The following is a 22,419-nucleotide window of genomic DNA, read 5'->3' as shown; positions in this document are numbered from 1 at the left end:
CAACCTGGTACTTAAAAACTAAGATGATATTATTATACACATGCAATATTTCGTGCGTTCGTCTTCTCTCTCGTGGCCTAGCACGTTTGCAGGCATCAATCCGTGTAGTTTGTGAACAACATGTTGGCGGTGACTTCCTCATTCTTGTCGCAGGCGACGTAGATCTGGATGACCAAATCCCTCTCGAAACCCAACTCGCAGAGACGTTCTATCGTAGTCAGGTCTTCTTCAGATAAACTTAACAACTCATTCTGCGCATCTGCAGCTGTGTCTTGGTTCGCGCTCGCGGTCGAGCCATCGCCCTCCGCGATCGCCTCACTGTCGGCCTGGTAGGCACTGGCATCGTCGAGCGCTTCGGATGGAAGAGCGCCGCCAACGGCCTGTAGTAGCATGGAGATGAACATTTCAGGGTTACTCATTATCTGCTCCCGGAGCTCCGGATACCTCTCGCTTAGCGACTCTAGCAACGGCGGCAAGGCCTCAGGGTCGCCATTAATGACGCCACGTAGTTGTACTAGATCCTCAAAAGTCAACCCGATCGTCTGGAGCGGGCTGCTGTCCTGGCTAACAGTCCCCGTTGTCGTCGCATCCGCGCCCGTAGTCGGGTTCTCGGACCCCACGGCTGCCGCCTGCGCGAACAAGTCGTCCTCGTGCACGTGCTCGTCGTTCACCTCGGACGCCGTGCCCGTGCCCGTGCCCGTCTCGGTCTCCGTGCCCGTCTGGGCTGTCGCCCCCGTCTCCGGCACGCCGGAAGCCGCCACCGAGGCGCTCTGCCGCGCGGAGAACGCAGAGCTGTTCTGGAGGTGTTCCGGGATGCCCGTCAACAAGTACTCCACCGCGCGGTCCGGGTTATTGAAGGCCGCCCGCAACGCCATCTCCACCTGCGCGCGGTCGTACCCCATCTCCATGATGCGCTCAACCGTCTGGCTGCGCGCAGACCCCGTCACAAAGCTCGCGCCTGACCCCACCGCCGCGCCCGTGCTTTCCGGATCCACCGCCGCAGACACTCCCGGCGTCGTCACCGTCTCGAGCCCCGTCGACGCCTCGCTCTGCGGCCCCCCGCTCGGCTCGCTCGCCGGCTCCGGCTCGCTCACCCGCGTTTCGGCCTTCTTCTTCGAGATCATGAAGATCACCTGGTCCCCGTCCTTGAGCTTGCACCCCTCGAGCGTGTTGCCATCCTGGAGCACCTTCCCACTGAAAATCATCTTCAATTGCGACTCGTCACATTGCTTGGCTCTTGCAAGCATCTGCTTGGCCTCTGCGATTGTGGCCGACGGCGAGAGCTGCAAAGGCAGCCTCTCTTTCTTGAAATCCTTAAAGTGTATCGTGATGTTCATTGGTCTGCGTTCGTCTAATGTTCCAATATGCAGATGTCCCAAGCGCACAGCTTCCCAAAACTGCTATTGCCCTTCGAGCTTTCCTTTGGTAGACGCTTTCCTTTGTGCTACCGATGGTTTTATCTTGTTTTGCCACCCGTCGAAAAATTCAACCTCGCGATAGTGGAGATGTAGTGATGTGCACCAAAACGGCCTGCTGTCAGAGCAGTGCAAAGAGCTGGAGTAGGTCAATTGGGTTGATTACGCGTAGATTATACTATATAGTAGAGTTACAGAGCCCGAGGACGCTTGGGACTAGCCGGAGCGCCCGCGGATGTCAGAAGCACGCATCGCGGCACCGGAGCCGCCACGTCAGTTGTTGTTGGGGTCGAAGTCTAGCGGGACGGCCGGATCGCGGCGGTCGCGGTCGCCCTCGTAGGGCACGGACTCGTCGTCGGTCCAGTCAACCTGAATTTGGCGGTCCAGGACGTTGGGGTCGATGTTCTTGAGGATGCGGGTGCGCTCGATGTCCCAGTCGTCGCGGACGTCGTCGAAGCCGATGTCCCAGATCTTGTGGTAGAACTCGCGGATTTGGGCCTCCTCGAGGCGGCGCTGCTCCTCCTCGGCCATCCAGGCCATGTGCTTGAGATCATCGGAGGAGGGCTCGTAGATATGCCAGATGACGTAGTGTGGTAAGCCCACGACACTGTAGCCCATGGCGCGCGAAAGCTTGCCGAAGCCCTCGGTCTCGGCGTGCTTCTGGAAAGAAAAAGCGGGGAAGTGCGAACCCGACCGGAAGACGCGCGCGCGAGAGAGAATGGACACACCGCCGATGCCGTCGAGCTCCATCTCGGTCTCGGGGTCGCCGTTGGGGTCGCGCATATATGCCAGGTGGACGCGCCAGGTCGCATACTCGGGGTAGCCTTCGACGATGACGGCGTCCTCGTCCGGGGTGTCTGCCGCAAGCTGCAGGCCGCCCTCCGACTCAACCCACGAGTTCAGGTCGTACGGCTGGATGTCGCCCAGCCAGTCGGGCAGCGGCCGCCACACGTTTGGCACGATCACGTCCTTGTCGTGGTGCATCAGGTCCTCGATGATCGTCTGCGGCACGGTCTCGACGTCGACATCCCGCCAGTAGACCCAGGAGTGGTATGGCTTGAGTGCAACCGAGCCCAGCCAGTTGCGTGCGCGCGCCATCAGCTTGCGCCGCGGTCCCTGCGCCGCAAACCCGTGCCGGTCCGAGAACGACTGTCCAATCGCCTGCCCGAAGTCCTTCTGGAATATCTCAATGTTCCCGAATTGCCGCGCGTTGTCCGGCTGGCTCTGCAGCTCCCGCACGTGCTGCCGCAGGACGCTCATGGTCTCGTCCTTCGAGTCCGACACCAGAAACGACAGGTCCACCAGGTTGTGCGGGTACGTCATCTCCGACAGGTGCTTGAAGAACATCGGCAGATGCTCCGCCGCGTCCCGCAGCGGCACGCAGAACAGCACGCGGTCGCCCTGCGCCCACCCGTCCGCCTTGCCTCGCGACCACGACAGGTCCCAGTACTCTACGCCGTCCACGCCGTCTAGCTGAGGCGTATAAACGCCGCTCATCACCAGCCACCACAGAAGCACCACAAACGTGGCTGCCGCCCCCAGTGCAGTCGCTGCCGGCACCACGCCCTGCTTCTTCATCTTGTCTGTGGCCTCCCGTCTGCCCCGTTGTGCGCTGGCGTTGCGAGCTTTTGACTGAGGAGCTCTGCACGTGATGGCCCATTACCCGGCCGCCGCCCCTCTTGCGTTAGGGCTGCCGCTCGACGCGCGTCCGCAGAGACGGCGCCGCAGTCCTGGCACGTGACCGCCGAAAAAATTTTCCCTGCAGCGCGCGTTGGACGCAGCGCCGGCGGCAGCAGGCCGGGACCATTTATAAAGCGCGGCGTGGGCTATTCCGTTTTTCTCTGTCGCACATCTGGCTCCAACGCAGCACGACGAGACACAACGATGGCTGAAGAAGACCACACCTTTGAGACCGCGGAGGCCGGGGCCTCCTTGACGTACCCTATGCAGTGCTCTGCGTTGAGAAAGAACGGGTTTGTGGTGATCAAGGGCAGACCATGCAAGATCGTGGACATGTCGACCTCCAAGACCGGGAAGCACGGTCACGCCAAGGTGCACTTGGTGGCGATTGACATCTTCACCGGCAAGAAGTTGGAGGACTTGTCTCCTTCCACGCACAACATGGAGGTGCCAGTGGTCAAGCGGACTGAGTACCAGTTGTTGGACATTGACGACGGGTTTTTGTCGTTGATGACGATGGACGGTGAGACAAAGGACGACGTGCGCGCGCCAGACGGCGAGCTCGGGGAGACCATGCAGGCTTCGTTCGACGAGGGCAAGGACCTAATGGTGACCGTCATCACCTCGATGGGCGAGGAGGCTGCGATCTCGTTCAAGGAGGCGCCTAGATCCGACTGAGCTAGTGTACTTAGGATAGCAGAATGAAATGTACCATTGCCATATAGTCATTCGTTTATAGTATAAGAGTAGCGGTCACGGGCCCGGCAAACAAGCGTGGGTTGCTATAGGGCACGCGCGCGGCGGGGTGGGGTATATGCTTCTGGCGAGCCACGACCTGTGTACACGACAACGTGGCCGAGTGGTTAAGGCGGAAGACTCGAATCTTGAGACATCTTTTGGGCTTTGCCCGCGCAGGTTCGAATCCTGCCGTTGTCGCTTTTTTGCTTACGCGTTCGATGAAAAGTCTGCGCACAAGAGCGCGGTGAGGCTTCCCTCCGCAGGACAGCAACAGGATGGAGCTCCCGCTGAATGAGGCGCACGATGCGCTATTCAGCGACCGGGTGCGGCGCTTCCAGGAGTTTCTGGACTCGCACGACGCCTATGCAGACGAGATCCGGGCGATCCTGGTGCACAACGGCCTGAATGCCGAGCGCGGGGACGGCGCGTGGGACAAGAAGAGCGGGCCGGCGGGCGCGAGCCTGCCGCGGCGCCTGACTGTATCGCTTGACGACATCCGCGAGTTCGATAGGGCCTATTGGACCGGCCTGCTGGTGCAGCCTGCGTACTTCTTGCCTGCGGCCGAGCGCGCGGTGACGGACCTGGCAGCGGTACTGGAAGACACGCGCGTTGCGCGGGCTGCAGGCCCATCAAGCGAATGGCGGCTCTCGTTCCGCGGTGCGTTCGGCGCCCATGCGCTGTCGCCGCGGACGCTGATGGCGACGCACCTGAACCAGCTGGTGTCGATCGAGGGCATCGTGACGCGCACGTCGCTAGTGCGTCCGAAGTTGTTGCGCTCGGTGCATCTGTCGAAAAACACGGGTGCGCACTACTACCGTGATTACCGTGATGCGACCACGACGCTGGTCACTGAGGTTCCGACGCCGGCCATCTACCCAGAGGCAGACCCCGAGGGCAATCCGCTGAACACTGAATATGGCTACTCCACGTACATGGACCACCAACGGGTGACGGTGCAGGAGATGCCCGAGAAGGCCCCGCCGGGACAGCTTCCGCGGTCGGTCGATGTCATTTTGGATGACGATCTGGTGGATAAGACGAAGCCAGGCGATAGGGTTAACATCGTGGGGGTCTTCAAGTCCATCGGTGCGGGTGGCATGTCAGGAGGCTCATCTTCAGACCACGGTAACAATGGGCTGGCAGGATTCAAGACGCTGATCATTGGCAACACCGTTTATCCTTTGCACGCGCGCTCCACCGGAGTGGCAGCAAGCGAGCGTCTTTCAGACACCGACATCAGAAACATCAACAAGCTGGCAAAATCGGCAGATGTATTTGACCTGCTTGCGCAATCGCTGGCGCCCTCTATCTACGGGCACGAACATATCAAGAAGGCGGTGCTACTAATGTTGATGGGGGGTGTTGAGAAGAATTTGGAGAACGGCTCTCACCTGAGGGGTGACATAAACATTTTGATGGTTGGTGACCCTTCTACTGCAAAGTCACAGATGCTGCGCTTTGTGCTCAATACCGCCGCACTTGCGATTGCGACTACTGGGCGAGGCTCTTCTGGTGTCGGTTTGACTGCCGCTGTTACCATGGACAGGGAAACAGGCGAAAGACGTCTGGAAGCGGGTGCAATGGTGCTCGCAGACCGCGGCATAGTGTGTATTGACGAATTCGACAAGATGTCCGATGTGGACCGGGTTGCTATCCACGAAGTGATGGAACAGCAAACAGTGACGATTGCCAAGGCGGGTATCCACACGACACTGAACGCACGTTGTTCAGTGATAGCAGCAGCCAATCCTGTATTTGGTCAGTACGATGTTAACAAAGATCCACACAAGAATATTGCTCTACCTGATTCGTTGCTTTCTCGTTTCGATCTACTGTTCGTGGTGACCGATGATATTAATGATGTTCGTGATCGTGCAATTAGTGAACATGTGCTACGGACCCACCGGTATCTTCCTCCAGGGTACATGGAGGGAGAACCTATTAGGGAAGCGATTAATCTGTCTCTCTCAGTTGGTACTGATGGTGTTTCTATTGACCCTGACGCTGATGATGACACCACCGATAAGGTGTTTGAGAAATACGATCCACTGTTGCATGCAGGTGCTAAACTAGCTAAAAACCGTGGTGACCACCGTGGCGCCGAACTGCCAAAGGTTGTATCGATTCCCTTCATTCGTAAGTACGTTCAGTACGCGAAGGAGCGAATCGTCCCAGTGTTGACGCAGGACGCAGTCAACATAATCGTGAAAACCTACTGTGACCTGAGAAATGACCAGAATACCAAGAAGTCGCCGATTACTGCTAGAACGCTGGAAACCTTAATTCGTCTGTCCAACGCACACGCTAAGGTGCGCCTTTCTAAGCTCGTAGAGGCCCGCGACGCTAATGTGGCGGCGCAGCTGCTACGTTTTGCCCTGCTTGGAGAAGATCTATCAAGCACGGCTTCCGATAGCGCACTACAGCATTCTCCTAGGAAGAGACAACGGACACGCATGTACACTGAAGAGGAACCAGCCCCTGCACTTCAGCAAAGCCATTCCGGAGCAGACGCCGACGCAACTAGTAGCTCCATCGTTGCTACCCCTATTCGCGCACGGAATTTGCCGCGAGATATTGATCCAGATGCATCCGATGCAGAAGACGACGGTGACGCCGTGTACTTACCAGATTCCATTACCTCGCTCACACCTATGACCCGACTCCCGCATGATGAGGAACTAGATCTTCAACGTCGTATGGAGCGGGGCCTGCGCGTGTCGCCGCGGCTTGCCTCCCGGCGTATCCTTTCCGACTCGGAAAACCTGCCTGCTCATCCTCCAACTTCTGCCGCTTCCATGCGCCAGCATCTGCAACAGGCTGCCCACTCGCCATCTCGTGCGCCAGATGAATCAGCTACTGTTGAACACATAGAACCCGGTTCTATATCTCCAGGAAGGCTTTCTATTATATCCGGTATTATTGCCCGTTTGATGCAGACAGATCTGTTTGAGGATGAGCATTACCCTATAATCGCGCTCCTGGAGAAGGTCAACGAGGAGCTGCCGGAGGAGGATAAATTCTCGATGGAAGAATACCTTGCAGGTCTGAACATAATGAGTGACAGGAACAACTTGATGATAGCAGAAGATAAGGTATGGCGAGTTTAGGACATATAAGTAGACTATTAACTGTATAAATCACTACTCGAAAGTACTCTTTGGAACTAACACGCGCGGCGCTAAGCTTCGTCACGTGATATGAAGCTCGTGCAAAATTTCGAAGTGGATCATATAAATTTGGACAACCGTTCCTGAGGCTGTCGTGTGCACAGCAGGCCTTTACAGAACACATATTAGCTGCAAAGTCCTAGATATTTTAGGAGCTACAATGGGTTCGGGGCAGCTGGTTGTGAGTCCCATTATCCGAGATGCACGATTGCTAACCCCCAAGGAGGTTTTTTTCCGTCCATATGTTTTCCTGTTTTTGCCGCTATATATGCTATTCCTGCAACTATATTTGCAGGAGTATGACCGGTATTTTGGTGGTTCAGAATGGACCTTTGTCTATCTGTGTACCCTGGTCACATTGAATATGCTGGTCGCTTTGCTGCCAGAGTGGAATGTGAATTTGGCAGCGAAGTTTCGGTATCGGGCATGCGAGAACGTGACCCAAGCGACACACATCTTACTGCAGACTACTCCTAATAATGGCTCTGATGGAATTGTAGAGATACAGCGGATACAGGAGCAGGGTCACGTTCAGACCTTTTTCCAATTCCAGAAGAAGCGGTTTCTCTGGCAGGCTGACTTGCAGGCGTTTTCGTCTCCAAAGTTCCTGGTGGATGAGGAGCCTAAACTAGGAAAGCTACAGCAAAGCCGCGGACTTTCCGGTGATCTTACGCATATGAAGCTCTTGTACGGCGAGAATACGTTTGATATCCCTGTTCCTAGCTTTTTAGAGTTATTCAAGGAGCATGCTGTGGAACCATTCTTTGTCTTCCAGATTTTCTGCGTCGCCCTATGGTTGTTTGATCAAATGTGGTACCTATCTTTGTTCAACCTGTTCATGATCTTTGCCATGGAGGCAGTATCCGTCTTTCAACGACTAACCACCCTCAAGGAGTTCAAGACTATGGGCATCAAACCTTATGGTATTAATGTCTTCCGCGACTCCAAGTGGCAGCTGCTTCAGACGAATGAATTATTGCCTATGGATCTTATTTCTGTTACCCGTACCGACGAAGACAGTGCCTTATCCTGTGACATGATCCTCGTCGATGGTACATGCATTGTTAACGAGGCTATGCTGTCTGGTGAGTCAACCCCGTTATTAAAAGAATCTGTTAAGTTACGGTCAAGTGAAGAAAAGTTGCAGGTCGAAGGCCTTGACAAGAATTCCGTGTTACATGGTGGTACTAAGGTTCTTCAGGTAACGGCACCCGAAAAAGGATCATCCTCGATTCCCGCACCCCCTGATGGAGGTGCTTTGGCGGTTGTATCGAAGACAGGTTTTGAAACATCTCAGGGAGCTCTTGTTCGCGTTATGATCTACTCTTCGGAACGTGTTTCAGTGGGTAACAAAGAAGCACTATACTTTATCCTATTTTTGCTGATTTTCGCTATTGCCGCTTCTTGGTACGTGTGGGTGGAAGGTACTCGGATGGGAAGAGTCCAGTCGAAGCTGATTCTAGATTGTATCTTGATCATTACCTCTGTTGTCCCATCTGAACTTCCTATGGAGTTGACCATGGCTGTGAACAATTCCTTGGCTGTTTTGTCCAAGTTTTACGTATACTGCACTGAGCCGTTTAGAATCCCTCTAGCTGGTAGGATCGATGTATGCTGCTTTGACAAAACGGGTACTTTGACTGGTGAGGACTTGGTATTTGAAGGTTTAGCGGGGCTTGCAGGGAAGAACCAGCCAGTTAACCATCTTTTTAAAGGTACCGAAGTGCCCCTTGATACAAATTTGGTTATCGGTGCTGCTCATGCACTAGTGCGGTTGGACGATGATGAAGTTGTTGGTGACCCAATGGAGAAGGCTACTCTTGCTGCAACCGGTTGGAAAGTAGGTGTGAAGGATAGTCTATCCAATGAAAAAGTTGGTGATATTTCGATTCTACGCCGTTTCCAGTTCTCATCAGCTTTGAAACGTTCCTCGACGATCGCGGTACACAACAAGCAACATTATTCCGCCGTAAAGGGTGCTCCAGAAACTATTCGCGAGAGATTGAGCCAAGTCCCTACTGACTATGACCAAGTTTACAAGTCCTTTACCAGGGCGGGATCTCGTGTCTTAGCTCTTGCTTCTAAAAAACTGCCATCTATGTCCATAAAGCAAATTGAAAAGCTAGAAAGAGAGGCTGTGGAGTCAGACTTGGAGTTCAAGGGATTCTTGGTCTTCCACTGCCCATTGAAAGACGATGCAATCGAAACGATAAAAATGTTGAACGAATCGTCGCATCGTTGTATCATGATTACTGGTGATAATCCTTTAACCGCTGTTCATGTAGCCAAAGAGGTTGCTATTGTTGAAAGAGAGACTTTGATCCTTGACGAGCCAATTGATGGTTCCAGCCACGCCCTTGTTTTCCGTAATATTGAAGAGACTATTGTGAATCCATTCAATCCCGAGAAAGATACCTTTGAACATTCGAAATTGTTTGCGAAGTATGACATTGCTGTCACTGGCCATGCTCTTCAACTTCTTTCTGGTCACTCTCAGTTGAATGAGTTAATTCGTCATACGTGGGTGTATGCACGTGTGTCACCGGCACAGAAGGAATTCATCATGAACTCTCTAAAGGATATGGGCTATCAGACATTAATGTGTGGTGACGGTACTAATGATGTTGGTGCCTTAAAGCAGGCTCACGTTGGAATTGCGCTTTTGAACGGTACTGAGGAAGGTCTAAAAAAACTACAGGAACAGCGGCGAATTGAAAATCTAAAGGCCATGTACGAAAAACAGTGCCTTTTCATGGAAAAATGGGGACAGCCCGTACCACCGGTACCGCAACCCATTGCACACTTGTATCCACCTGGCCCATCAAATCCAAACTACTTGAAAGCTCTGGAAGCCAGAGGTGTTATTATTACTCCCGAAATGCGCCATTTAGCTGCTGCTGCCGCCAAGATGCCTGTATCTACTGTTAAACGCACTGATCCCTCAAAACAAAGCCCTGCAGACGTAGCCGCCATGATGTTGAGTGGTCTCAATGACTCTGAGTCAGATGATGCACCTACCTTGAAACTAGGCGATGCCTCATGTGCCGCACCATTCACCTCTAAGTTGGCTAATGTTTCTGCTGTGACTAACATCATTAGACAGGGCCGTTGTGCATTGATTAATACAATCCAGATGTACAAGATATTAGCGCTCAACTGTTTGATCACTGCATATTCCTTATCTGTCATTTACCTCGCTGGTGTGAAGTTTGGTGATGTTCAAGCTACTGTTTCCGGACTTCTGATTACCGTCTGCTTCTTGAGTATTTCTCGTGGGCAGCCGCTTGAAAAGCTTTCTAAAGAAAGACCGCAGCCAGGTATCTTTAATGTTTACATTATGGGCTCTATTTTAGGCCAATTTGCCGTACACATTGCTGCACTTGCCTATATCAACAGAGAGATTTACTTCTTGGAGCCAAGAGAGCCTCAAATTGATCTAGAGAAGGACTTTTCTCCTTCTTTGTTGAATACGGGGATTTTCTTGATCCAGTTGGCCCAGCAAGTCTCTACATTTGCTGTAAATTATCAAGGTGAACCATTCAGGGAGAACATCCGGAGTAACAAGGGAATGTATTATGGATTGGTAGCAGTTAGCGCTTTGGCACTGGCGGCTGCTACGGAATTTATGCCGGAATTAAATGCTTCTATGAAGTTTGTTCCAATGACTGATATGTTCAAGTTCAAATTGACTGCTTCGTTGGTTTTGGACTTCGTCGGATCTTACGCTGTGGAACTCTTCTTCAAGTACTTTTTCATGAATTCTGAAGCTGCAGATATTGCCATTCGCGACTAAATTTAGGCACTCCTGGAAGGCCTCCAATAATATCGAATATTATAGAACCTACTGGTTATCAGGTTCGAAGGTGTCAGTAAATAGTTTTAGTTTAAAAAATAGCACCGATACCCAAGAGCTACTACTCAATATAACCGGCCCAAGAATTCGTCCTTATCAAGAGATTTCCATTTATATACTTTTAACTCTGACCCAATTGTGGAAACCGTAATGATATCATTGAGAAGCGTTTGGATGCTTTCAAGCACGACTTCCACCTCCTTATCGCCAATTGGGTTATTGGAATCTCGGAGCGAGTCCACAAGTAGATCTCGTAAGTATGGCAGTGTGTATGGCTTCTGAACCTGCAACGTCAGCAAAATATCAAAGACCTGTTTCATTTTGGTTTTTAGAAACAGTTGAGTGTTCGCCTCACGTTGTGCTAGTAGTTCGGTCGCCTTCAGCTCTTTGGACCGAATGCGGTCCAGCAAAGCCGCTGAATTAACATTAGGGCTCGCTCGCTTCTTCGCTATTCCTTTTACACTCGCCACGTTCAAATGAGTAGGTAAGATCGGATTCCGCAGACGGTCCTTCTTTGGATTTTGTGGGACCTGGTCCGCAAGCTGGTAAATGGGAATGTCTTCAAGAATGCCAGTAGACATGTCCAGAGCGTCCTCAAGCCACCTGTCAGCACGTTCGGCAAAAAGTTCCTTTCTGCGAGTATCAGCCATTAACCGACCCTGTGGTAGACGAATGCTATCCAACGCCCTACCTTCTGTTCGTACTGCGTAAGCGTCGTTCCAGATGTACATTATCCGAAGAATATCAGCGCTGCTAATCTTGCGTTTGGCCATTGTGCTAAGCTGGGGCAGCAAGCGGTCTATAGATATGTATTCAGCCGTTGGATGGTTCATCCTATACATGCTCAGCACCGACTCTGTCACGGAAAACAGCCGTTTTAATGCAGTGAGTGCCTTCCGTACCTTAATACGCGCCATCTCCGGGGCATAGAATTTGCTGGCTGTGCGCGGAAACCGGTCAATATGCATCTCCAGCATCTTCTGACCGAGGGGCGCACCGCCTACCCGATAGTCTAGCGGAGGAGAAAGAGTTAAATGAACCATCTGTGAGTGCATCGGTATTTGTATTGCGTGTGTACTGTGCTGCCCACCCGATAAGTGTTCCAACAGACGCCCCGTGTGCACCAGCAGGCAGTCATCCGCTTCCACCTTCACCCACTCGCTGTACCGCCGAACCTTCACGTCCCGCGCCACAGGAAACACAGAGATCAGGCCCTCGCTGTGGAATGACGCGAAAGACTTCTGGTAGTCGAACGCAAGCCCAGGCAGAGCTGCTGCGCCCTCTGCGCCATCGTAGTATCGGACCAGCTCATGGCTATTGCGGTCCCCGTCCACCGCCAAGTCTGCACCGCCGACCGCGTCCGCGCACAGATGGCCAAAGTACAGCGCCACCTTCAGCAGCCTTGCGCGGATCTTCAGCAGCAGTGCGCTCTCGCACTGGCGCGCTCCCTGCCCCCCGCCCGAATCCCACATGTAGCGCTCAATGGCCACGCCCTCCTCTACATCCACCCCTGTGAAGCTTGCATCGAACTCTGCCATCTCATCGGGCGCCGTCCCTGCCATCTCCTGCACCCATCCGCGCAGCTGTGCGTAGTTCGCGTAGTTCTTCAGCAGAAAAGCATCCCCAGTACCCAAAACAGTTCGCACCACCTGCGCCAGCTGCCGCTCGTCGCCAACGTCGTCCAGATCGATCACCGGTACTGACTTTCCCATCACGCGGTGGTTGTGTCGCGGCCTTTTGGCTTGCGCGCGCGTCCTCCAGAAGACCTGCCAACAGCGCGCAGCATTCAACAGGCCGTCAGCGAGCAGAGCAGGACAGACCCTGAACCTCGTTCCATCCTCCCGCAGTTCTGCACGTGCTGTCGGACATGTATGTCACGTGATAGACACTCGTATAAAAGGACACTCAAGTTCACAGGTCCAACCCGCGACTAAATAAGGAATCCGTCCGGTACTTGCAAGCAGCCTCCTTGATGCTGACGACGTGCATCAGCCACGGACGTTTGCATTGTTTGGCAGCACGAATTACATTGTAGGATCACGTGACTGATTATCGGACAGTGGGGCTTTATGTCTGGATGCTCTTGTCCGGACAGCTCCCAAATCTGTGCCGTGTAGAATGATGTTCTGGACTCTTCGATGGTGAGCAACAGCGGAGCCGAGAAGTCGGGTGAAAATTTTTATAAACTATACTTATTTATTGATATTCCTCCTACCATTCCCCACTGTTAAAAGCTTGCACTTTCAACACTAGGGTTCGAACTTGGTTGTGTCATCGCTACATAGGTCAGGTTAAAATGTTGTCTGCTTCTAAGAACATGTTGCGCAACCCACTGCGCATGTCTGCACGTTTGCAGTCCAGCAAGGTGCAGGGTCAAGTGATTGGTATCGACTTGGGTACCACGAACTCTGCGGTTGCTGTGATGGAGGGCAAGATCCCTAAGATCATTGAGAACGCGGAGGGTGCACGTACGACTCCATCGGTGGTGGCTTTCACGAAGGACGGTGAGCGTCTGGTCGGTATCCCAGCCAAGAGACAGGCCATCGTCAACCCCGAGAACACGCTATTTGCGACCAAGCGTCTGATCGGCCGCCGGTTCGAGGACGCGGAGGTGCAGAGAGACATCAAGCAGGTGCCATACAAGATTGTGAAGCACTCCAACGGCGACGCGTGGTTGGAGGCTCAGGGCAAGACTTACTCGCCAGCGCAGATCGGTGGTTTCGTGCTTAACAAGATGAAGGAGACCGCGGAGGCCTACCTGGGCAAGCCCATCAAGAACGCTGTGGTCACTGTGCCTGCGTACTTCAACGACTCGCAGAGACAGGCCACCAAGGACGCTGGTCAAATTGTTGGCTTGAACGTCCTACGTGTGGTTAACGAGCCTACTGCTGCCGCTCTTGCCTACGGTTTGGAGAAGGACGACTCCAAGGTGGTCGCCGTCTTCGACTTGGGTGGTGGTACTTTCGACATTTCCATCTTGGACATCGACAACGGTGTTTTCGAGGTCAAGTCCACCAACGGTGATACTCACTTGGGTGGTGAGGACTTCGACATCTACCTGCTAAGAGAGATCGTACAGCAGTTCAAGAAGGACACAGGCATCAACTTGGAGAACGACCGCATGGCTATCCAGAGAATCAGAGAGGCCGCCGAAAAGGCCAAGATCGAGCTGTCGTCCACCGTCGCTACTGAGATCAACCTACCTTTCATCACCGCTGACGCGTCTGGTCCAAAGCACATCAACATGAAGTTCACCAGAGCTCAGTTTGAGCAGCTAACCGAGCCATTGGTCAAGAAGACCATTGACCCAGTCAAGAAGGCCATGAAGGATGCTGGCTTGTCTACCTCCGACGTTGCGGAGGTCATTCTAGTTGGTGGTATGTCCAGAATGCCAAAGGTTGTCGAGACCGTTAAGCAGTTGTTCGGCAGAGAGCCATCCAAGGCTGTTAACCCAGACGAGGCTGTCGCCATTGGTGCTGCCATCCAGGGTGCTGTCTTGGCGGGTGAGGTTACCGACGTTTTGCTATTGGACGTCACCCCATTGTCCTTGGGTATCGAGACCTTGGGTGGTGTGTTCACGAGGTTGATCCCAAGAAACACTACCATCCCAACCAAGAAGTCTCAGATCTTCTCCACGGCTGCCGCAGGCCAGACTTCCGTTGAAATCAGAGTTTTCCAGGGTGAGAGAGAGCTAGTCAGAGACAACAAGTTGATTGGTAACTTCACCTTGTCTGGTATCCCACCAGCTGAGAAGGGTGTTCCTCAGATCGAGGTCACCTTCGACATCGACGCTGACGGAATCATCAACGTCTCTGCCAGAGACAAGGGCTCCAACAAGGACGCCTCCATCACCGTCGCCGGCTCCTCCGGTCTATCCGACGCCGAGATCGAGAAGATGGTCAACGACGCCGAGAAGTACAAGGAGCAGGACGAGAGCCGCAGACGCGCCATCGAGACTGCCAACAAGGCTGACCAGCTTGCCCACGACACCGAGAAGGCTGTCAACGACTTCGAGGACAAGGTCGACAAGGCCGAGGCCCAGAAGGTCAAGGACCAGATTGCTGCCTTGAAGGAGCTAACCGCTAGAGCCTTGTCCGGCGAGGAGGTCAACGCCGACGACTTGAAGGCTAAGACCGACGAGTTGCAATCCGCATCCTTGAAGTTGTTTGAGAAGCTGCACAAGGAGTCCGGCAACTCTGCTGGTGAATCCGAGCCAAAGAACTAAATGACCTGACGATCGACCCGATCCTGACTCCTCTTTTACGCAAATATTTCTGGAACTTTTAACGTTAACCTGTTTATAATCCGTTACCCCTGTTCAAGTAATTACAAGGAAGGAACAATTATACATGGAGCGGAGGAGAGGTAACATACATGTATATAACCCATGAATTAATTTGTTTCATTCTGAACCTATGTAACGCACTAGCGTAAACTGCCCATTCGTTGGTATACTTCTATACGGTGGTGCTGGTCGTATGCTCTTCTAGTTCACGACATTTTAAAGGGACAGACAGAACGTAACCGGCAGCACTACCGCCTGATTGAACAGGGAGTAACACGCGTCCCAATAAACACCATGGGCGAGACATTTTCACCTTTGCATAAGCTTATCTGCCTCAGCGCATTGCTTGCAGCTGGTTTTCTGCTAGTGATTCTGGCATGTGCACTATATAATAACTACTATCCACTACTGGACGGTAAGTACTACGACCAGGACGAAAGCATGCGAGTGAAAGACAAGTACTAACTAAGATCTTCAGTGCTGGTGTTTGTCCTAGCGCCACTACCTAATGCTGTGTTCGGCGGTTCGTCATTTGGAGGGAATGAGTTCATGAACGAACGAGTGCAAAGCGCACAGGAGTTCGGCCAGTTTATGACCGGGGGCTTGGTAGCCAGTGGTTTGATTCTTCCGGTGGTTTTCTATCATACAGGACTGATCAACCAGCAGAGCTGCATTGCCTCTGTGATCGGGGGCGGTATTATATACCTGTGCATCATCATTTTCTCCTGGTTTTTTAACCGCTCTTGGGAAGAGGACGAGGATGCGCTCTTCAGCTATTGATTGCTCGCAGGTGTGCTGCGCTCCTATCACTGCAGTGTTTGCGGCTTACGTGCTTCAAGGAGCTGAAGTAGCCTGTATATTATATTAAATTTAGTAACATAATTTAACATCTAGCACCAAACGCAGTCGGAGCCCGAAATGCAAAGACTAGACGCTGCCAGTGCGGTGGTGCTTGAGGGGGTTGGACGTGATACGCGTCAAAATAAGTGAGAGCAAGATCCACTCTTTCCTTAGTTGGGCAGAGTGGAAATTGCCACAGTTATCCCATGCAGAGTTTGACTTCGGGACAGCCAATTCTAGAAGACAGTACATGGTGCCACCAATTGTCTGATAAGCAAGGTAGCTAATTAGTTTCACAGTTAGAAGCGCCATGCGTCTATTGCTGTGTTTGGCGTAAAAATCGGTCGGCACGATGGTGGTGTTGTTAAACCAGCCAAAGACCTTCTTGAACTTATGGAGATGTCTAACGTTCCTTAAAAAAAACTCATTTAGCGAGTAGTCGTCGAGTGCATCTTGGCTTTTCTGTACTTCTCCGATGATGGCCATGGAGTCCATATATTTGACGTCATTGAGTGCGCCTAGGTAAGTGTCGACATCCCCGATGTTCTTTTGAAGGAAGGCATCCACACTCGTGGCTTTAATTTCATCCACAGTCTCAATCAACAGCTCGGCTATGCGAACCACGCCCTCAGATTGGAGAGCTAGACTGTGCAAGCCCGGACCTTGCTCTTCGCCATTTTCTTCTAAATCCTCTAGCGCCTTTTGAAGTTCCGCCAATTGATGTTCGATGTTGGCACCTACTATTCTGAGAAGAGTAACTACCGGAACTTCATTACTTTGTTCAATGTATGATGCGACAATACTCCGAAGTTTATGAAGGTCGTCAATTAGACCATGCGCGTTTAAAGTCTTGTCTCTCTCTTGTTCTCCTATGCTACGTCTGATCGCCATCAAATCAAGCAACTTTTCGGTCCACCTGTTGACATTATTTTTAAACTTATATCTAATCTTATCCTTTGTATTAAACAAGTGTAGTGGTTCTAATTGTTTTTCTTTGTACGCCTTCTTGAGGAACGATTCGGAGAACCGAAGAAAGCCGTTCACCTGGGATAATAGTTCGTTGTCGATTCCCATTGAATGGAAGTCCTCACTTGCAAGCCATACAGACTGCCAGCGTATCATTTCATCCCAAACTGCATCATTAATCATGGCATCGGTCGCAGTATTTGATTGTTTTGCAGGGAACGCTATAATGCTGGTCACGATAGGGACTAGCCATAGTATAGCAGTTAATCTCATGATTCAAAAGTCACGAAATGAAATCTTCTTGCGTATGCAGTAACAGGCAAAATGCACTCTCGTCAACAGCTCGTGAATTCCCAAATTAAGATAATATATAGCTGTGGGCAATAAGTTCTTCTATTCAAGTTAATAAGTGCAACATTGTCGCTAGAACTGTTTACCTATTTAGTCAGTCCTGACACTAAGCCGATCTTTTGTAAGCCGTCGTTCTCCGTCTTTGTACAGATACAGCTTGAACAATCTCCACAATCATGAAGCGGCACAGATTTATCCCTTCTATCATGCAAGCGGATCCGTCTGCTTCATCTATACTGTTTCGAATCATGCTCTTCCCTGCCAGAGCAAAAAAAGGTCCTACCCGGATTCGAACCGGGGTTGTTCGGATCAAAACCGAAAGTGATGACCACTACACTATAGGACCAGAAATATCAATTTTTGCTGTGTGCACGCCCGTTTTTCAGGGCTGCTCTGTCGGAGTTCAATAGATCGCAGTGGCCATGGCCAAAAGTGTACCTGATCTAATAAGAGTACAAGCAATTGGAGGTAGTATTGAATCTGCTCGCGGAGGCTTTGGTATCAACAGTGACTAAAAGAGCCACACCTCTGGTGTAAAATATGTAGACACGTAGCTGCTAACCACGCAGCCAGTCGAAACCCGATGCAGTGAGCATAGAATGGGTGTAAATGATTCAAACAGCGTGCATGAGTCAGCTTTCCATGCGCAAGCACTATGCATGACCCATGTACAAGACTAATACCCTGTGAACAAGCCACTCAGCAGGCAGTGTATTACAGGCTCAACACATGCGATGAGTCTCCGTTCCTTTACCTATATATAGAATTGCTGGTCTCATGCTTTTTACGGTATATGCGATCTCATATATTCGTAGGTAGTCACTACCGTACGTGGGCGGTCTCAGTCGACAGGCACACTGAGTGGATGGTCTAATGCTGGAGTACCGCGTACATCATATGCTTTCGTTGTATTTGATATCTTGGAGTCTATGGAAGCGTGCTTCGTACCAGCTCGATTGCTATCCTACACGGTCAATCGGTATTACTTGTAGGATTAAAGATCGAAGCAATACGCAGGGAATCAAACCAGTTGCTAAGCCCCATGAGGGCTTTGCTCTTTCGTGTGCAAAGGGCGTGTTTTAGTTAATATTGGCAAGGGTCATTTTGTTACTACGTCACACCCAAAGTTAGGTATGTCCATCGAACTGTAACGAGTATCCATTTCCTTTGATTTTTCACCCTTTTCAGCTGGCGTGCCTACAGAATGGAATACATTAACGTATTGATGATAGCGTCGATGGTACGACATTATCTCACATCCTGTAACATTTTTGAACTTTTGCGATTAATTTGAAACTGCTAGTGATATCACGCAAGTAATATGGGCTCTCGTTCTTTTTGCTCTGGGAGTGGGCTCGTTATCTGATCATGATCTCAATCTCGTTCTAAATAGTGCACCCAGACACAGAACGTTAATCCTGCTTCTATGGCCAAGTTGGTAAGGCGCCACACTAGTAATGTGGAGATCATCAGTTCAAATCTGGTTGGAAGCATTTTTTTAGCTTTGGCATGAGAGCAGTTCCTGTCATTGGCACCGGAAGCTAAATCTATCAGAGTGAATCCATTAGAATATAGAGTGCTAGTAGGCGATCAATAGAATACAATACATAGGCAACTAGAGGGTAGGAGGCTAAGACTAATAAGAGTACATGCAGTTGGGTATAAAATAGACTTTTAAAAATTGGTAACAAATGGATTGGGAGAACTAGGATTACAGCTCTGGATTGTAAGGGTATGTTGGTTTCACGATTGGTTTTAGGATACACTCGTATATCAGGTTGGAATTTGAAATTTCGGTCATTGGCTGTGCCATTTTCATGTGCACTTTCTGGAGGTTAATATGTTCCATCAGGAACGCCGAGTGCGGTAACTGTTGAAGTTATGCGTCATTATGCGTGTTGAGGGTATCACATGGCTAATTAGTCTTTATCAGGATTGGCAATCCGTAATGGTCTATTCGCGGTAACATCGGGGAGCGAACTATTGCTCAATCTTGGACGTCCCAAGCCGGCTTCTTGGTAATGCGCCACAGGAGCTTGGTCTGCGAAAAGCGCATGGTGCGCCGATTGTTCCGACGTCGATCTTGTTTGGTGTCTTGAGTTTGAAGTCGAGGAAGGATCAGTATAATTCAGCGGCAGCGGGTCCTGGTCTCCGAACGAATATGGCTGATGGAATCGCTTCTCCTCCAAGTCGGGCTCGCTGGATACATCATCCCGATCACGGTTGACCATGATGAAAACGGCGAGGGCTATGAAAATGGCCACTAGTGCAAGCGAGCCAAGCACAATTCCGGCAATTGCGCCGCCCGATAGCGACTTGCTGTTCTTTTTCGGCGCATCAGAAGTCGAGTGTTCTGGGGCAGAACTTGTGCTAGAAGGGGCAGATCCCGTTATCGTTCGAGTGACAGGTTCTGCTGTACTGATAATAGTTGACCCTTCTGAAACTCTTGTAGTAACTGAGTAAGAAACGGTTGTTTGTGGATTTGGCGGCTGAGTCACCGACGTTGTCGGGGTATTTTCTGTCGTCGCTGGTGCGACCGTTGTCGTCTGCGAAGATGTGCTGGAAGTCGAAGTCGAAGTGGTCGAGGGCTGAGTGCTGGCCAATGTTGTCGGAGCGGCAGTCGATGAGGTCGTCGTCTTAGTAGAGCTGGATGTATGCGCAGCTTCCGAAGACGTCTGCGCGGTAGTGGATGAAGGAGACTTAGGCTCATCCGAGATATCCTTCTGGTGTTTGTCGTTGACGTAGACAGAGTACGCGCTCGGCCCGCCGCAGGTTGCGCCAAGAATAGGACATTTACTCGTGCACTTATCTTCCCCTGCAGCCGTCAGACCACTGAGGACACTAGCGCTATCCCCACAGTAGCATTCTTTTTCCTTCACGACCGCAAGCGCTCCTTTCTCGCAGTTCTTGATGCACAAGTCCTTGGTATTAAAGATGGATTGGCCGTCGTATCTTAACGAGCCTTTCAGTGCTGCGACCTCGTAGCACCCGTAGTATGAGAACGACTCAGTGCTGAACTCGAAGTTGACCTGCGCCAGGCCCCTCGCGACCAGCTGTGCAAGCAGCGCTAGCTTCCATAGCTGACCTGGTCCCATGGTTCGGTTTCCTTATTATGCTCGCTTTCCTCGCAGGTGTGCAGGGGTCCTGGTGTCACTATCCTTGGATGTGCCAACCGTGAGTTAAACACTTCTTGGAAACAAGCCCCAGCAGATTCCGCGCACAGCAGCGTTCACAACCAGCCTTCGTGGTCCAGTGAATACAAGCTTGAGCGGATGGTCCGCTTTCCCTATCGAGAACGATGAGAATGTTTTGCTTAGCCTTGGGTGCCACATGCCCTAATACAGAAACGTTGCTGGCTGACATATATATAGATACCAAAAATGCACCGAAGCGAAAATGGGCGGCCTCCGGCCGTCCCTCGTCGTCGTTTCACACGCTTGAGCCTCGCGTGTAAGCAATCGTAATAATTACCCAACTGTTCCAAGGCTCGTTCCGTAGCGATCAGTACGTAGGAGTCGAAATATTGGATCGGTTGCGCCTATCTGTCGCCGTGCTCGATAGCCTGAGGGATATCAGACATGACAGGCTCTCTACAGGCACCAAGGTCATGCCACTGTGGCATGTCTGTGAAGGTGAAACGGTATTGCAATCTTGTGAAGAGCCAGATATTTTTAGATCCAAAGAATGCACGGATGCTCGCGACGAGATTATTTGTCACGTGTATGTCACGTGATTATATGATCATGTGACCGGTCCGTGGGCATCGTGGTGAACGGTTGTGCAGAAGCGTTATGGCGCGCCCGTGCTGCGCAATGGGCACGACCAGCAGCAGAGGCCAATGGAGTCCGTCAGAGCAGTCGAGAAGCGAGTCGCGAAGAAGAAGCAGGTGTACAAGCCGATCCTCGATAATCCGTACACCAACGAGGCGGAGCTGTGGCCGCATGTCAGAGAGCAGAGCGTTGTTGTGGAGCTGTTGTTGAACGCCGTGCTACGGCCGCTGCGGCACGCCCGCGAGCTCGGTGGAGCGCCTCCGTTCGAGGTGCACACCGGCTACAACGACGTGATGGAGCGCCTGGGCTGCGCCGAGAGTGGTACTGCGCTGCTCTTTGTGTGCACTCGAGACGGCACGCCCGCCGTGCTCCTGTCCCAGGTACCACTTGCGGCGCATGTCTCGGCGCTGGACGTGGCTGTGGTGCAGCTGCCCTGCGGCACGCTGGCGCGCTTTGACGAGCATCTCCCTGGCACGCCGCACGACGGCATGTTGCTGGTCCCGGAGACTGCGGCCGTGGACCCCGCGTTCGTGCAGAAGGTCAGGGCAAGCGTGGAGCGAAGAGCAATACCCTGGCTGGAACCGCTGCGCTACAAGAAGGCCCCTGTAAAACTGCTACGGACGGTGATGCCGCTGCGCAGCACCAAGTAGCGTACTACGTGCGCACCAGCATCTGAACACCACACATTGAGCCTTGCTTTTTCTGGAACAATCTCTGCGATCCAGTCCGACGCCTAGTTCTGAATTACCATAAGAGCAGTTTAGAGGCAGCGCTCTTGCACTCCAGATACCCAGGACGCTGACTCTGTGTACCGGTCGCAACTGAATCAGATGGTGGTGCTAAATCCTAACAACTGGCATTGGGTGGACAAGAACACGCTGCCATGGACTAAAGAGTACATGAACGGCGCATTTGACAATTGGGCCATCGAGTCTGGGGATAACAAGTACGTGGTCAAGTCTGTGTCCTCCGTGGCTGGAGATTCGAACGTTTCGCAGCGGAAGGGCAAGGTGATATGCTACTTTGACTTGCAGCTGGAGTTCGATGTGTCGGTCGCAGCAGCAGCCGGTGATGGAGAAGAGATCTGTCATGGAACAGTGAGCATTCCTGAGTTCATACACGACGAGTCTGACTTTGAAATTCGGTACAGCGGCTTTGAGGAGCACGAGGCGGACGTAAGGCGGTGTTTTGCTCCGAAGCTTGTGGCTGAGTTGCTGAAGTACCAGTCTGCGTTAGTGGCGGAGCATTCCAAGGATGTCCAGAATGGGCAGTAGCGGTTTAGGCAATTCTGAGCGCGCCGTCTAGTTCTAGCTAGGATTAATATGTAAATAGTTGAAATTGCATACGCGCATCT

At 51.8% G+C, this 22,419-nt stretch overlaps 12 protein-coding genes and 3 non-coding genes across 15 annotated transcripts; 9 read left to right on the top strand and 6 right to left on the bottom strand.

The window, feature by feature from the left end:
* Positions 1-95: 95 nt before the first annotated feature.
* RAD23 (Rad23p) lies at positions 96-1,337 on the bottom strand (the record flags this gene model as incomplete). Its single annotated transcript, NM_211260.1, has 1 exon — positions 96-1,337. The coding sequence occupies one exon, from the start codon at positions 1,335-1,337 to the stop codon at positions 96-98; it is 1,242 nt and encodes a 413-aa protein (NP_985905.1).
* A 351-nt stretch (positions 1,338-1,688) lies between these two features.
* On the bottom strand, positions 1,689-2,993 carry ANP1 (Anp1p; the record flags this gene model as incomplete). The annotated part of the gene is made up of 1 exon (NM_211259.1): positions 1,689-2,993. One exon carries the CDS (start codon positions 2,991-2,993, stop codon positions 1,689-1,691), a length of 1,305 nt encoding a protein of 434 aa, NP_985904.1.
* Positions 2,994-3,299: 306 nt separating this feature from the next.
* HYP2 (translation elongation factor eIF-5A) lies at positions 3,300-3,773 on the top strand (the record flags this gene model as incomplete). The annotated part of the gene is made up of 1 exon (NM_211258.1): positions 3,300-3,773. One exon carries the CDS (start codon positions 3,300-3,302, stop codon positions 3,771-3,773), a length of 474 nt encoding a protein of 157 aa, NP_985903.1.
* Positions 3,774-3,940: 167 nt separating this feature from the next.
* Positions 3,941-4,031, top strand: AGOS_t0157. The gene is given in 2 exon segments: positions 3,941-3,975; positions 3,983-4,031. It is a non-coding gene; the product is annotated as a tRNA-Ser (tRNA).
* A 77-nt stretch (positions 4,032-4,108) lies between these two features.
* Positions 4,109-6,940, top strand: MCM3 (MCM DNA helicase complex subunit MCM3; the record flags this gene model as incomplete). The annotated part of the gene is made up of 1 exon (NM_211257.2): positions 4,109-6,940. One exon carries the CDS (start codon positions 4,109-4,111, stop codon positions 6,938-6,940), a length of 2,832 nt encoding a protein of 943 aa, NP_985902.2.
* Positions 6,941-7,160: 220 nt separating this feature from the next.
* Positions 7,161-10,793, top strand: SPF1 (ion-transporting P-type ATPase SPF1; the record flags this gene model as incomplete). Its single annotated transcript, NM_211256.1, has 1 exon — positions 7,161-10,793. The coding sequence occupies one exon, from the start codon at positions 7,161-7,163 to the stop codon at positions 10,791-10,793; it is 3,633 nt and encodes a 1,210-aa protein (NP_985901.1).
* Positions 10,794-10,918: 125 nt separating this feature from the next.
* TAH11 (Tah11p) lies at positions 10,919-12,565 on the bottom strand (the record flags this gene model as incomplete). Its single annotated transcript, NM_211255.2, has 1 exon — positions 10,919-12,565. One exon carries the CDS (start codon positions 12,563-12,565, stop codon positions 10,919-10,921), a length of 1,647 nt encoding a protein of 548 aa, NP_985900.2.
* A 584-nt stretch (positions 12,566-13,149) lies between these two features.
* Positions 13,150-15,078, top strand: ECM10 (Hsp70 family ATPase ECM10; the record flags this gene model as incomplete). Its single annotated transcript, NM_211254.2, has 1 exon — positions 13,150-15,078. The coding sequence occupies one exon, from the start codon at positions 13,150-13,152 to the stop codon at positions 15,076-15,078; it is 1,929 nt and encodes a 642-aa protein (NP_985899.2).
* A 354-nt stretch (positions 15,079-15,432) lies between these two features.
* On the top strand, positions 15,433-15,918 carry VPS55 (Vps55p; the record flags this gene model as incomplete). The annotated part of the gene is made up of 2 exons (NM_211253.1): positions 15,433-15,553; positions 15,617-15,918. The coding sequence occupies 2 exons, from the start codon at positions 15,433-15,435 to the stop codon at positions 15,916-15,918; spliced, it is 423 nt and encodes a 140-aa protein (NP_985898.1).
* A 147-nt stretch (positions 15,919-16,065) lies between these two features.
* On the bottom strand, positions 16,066-17,217 carry AGOS_AFR350W (AFR350Wp; the record flags this gene model as incomplete). Its single annotated transcript, NM_211252.2, has 1 exon — positions 16,066-17,217. One exon carries the CDS (start codon positions 17,215-17,217, stop codon positions 16,066-16,068), a length of 1,152 nt encoding a protein of 383 aa, NP_985897.2.
* A 352-nt stretch (positions 17,218-17,569) lies between these two features.
* Positions 17,570-17,641, bottom strand: AGOS_t0156. Its single transcript has one exon. It is a non-coding gene; the product is annotated as a tRNA-Gln (tRNA).
* Positions 17,642-18,715: 1,074 nt separating this feature from the next.
* AGOS_t0155 lies at positions 18,716-18,788 on the top strand. The gene has a single exon. It is a non-coding gene; the product is annotated as a tRNA-Thr (tRNA).
* A 426-nt stretch (positions 18,789-19,214) lies between these two features.
* On the bottom strand, positions 19,215-20,390 carry WSC2 (Wsc2p; the record flags this gene model as incomplete). The annotated part of the gene is made up of 1 exon (NM_211251.1): positions 19,215-20,390. The coding sequence occupies one exon, from the start codon at positions 20,388-20,390 to the stop codon at positions 19,215-19,217; it is 1,176 nt and encodes a 391-aa protein (NP_985896.1).
* Positions 20,391-21,133: 743 nt separating this feature from the next.
* Positions 21,134-21,715, top strand: POP3 (Pop3p; the record flags this gene model as incomplete). Its single annotated transcript, NM_211250.1, has 1 exon — positions 21,134-21,715. One exon carries the CDS (start codon positions 21,134-21,136, stop codon positions 21,713-21,715), a length of 582 nt encoding a protein of 193 aa, NP_985895.1.
* Positions 21,716-21,895: 180 nt separating this feature from the next.
* On the top strand, positions 21,896-22,339 carry HCH1 (Hch1p; the record flags this gene model as incomplete). Its single annotated transcript, NM_211249.1, has 1 exon — positions 21,896-22,339. The coding sequence occupies one exon, from the start codon at positions 21,896-21,898 to the stop codon at positions 22,337-22,339; it is 444 nt and encodes a 147-aa protein (NP_985894.1).
* Positions 22,340-22,419: the final 80 nt, after the last annotated feature.

Source organism: Eremothecium gossypii, chromosome VI (genome assembly GCF_000091025.4).
Source record: "Eremothecium gossypii ATCC 10895 chromosome VI, complete sequence".
NCBI classification, from domain to species: domain Eukaryota; kingdom Fungi; phylum Ascomycota; class Saccharomycetes; order Saccharomycetales; family Saccharomycetaceae; genus Eremothecium; species Eremothecium gossypii.
This window is presented reverse-complemented; position numbering and strand designations above follow the sequence as displayed.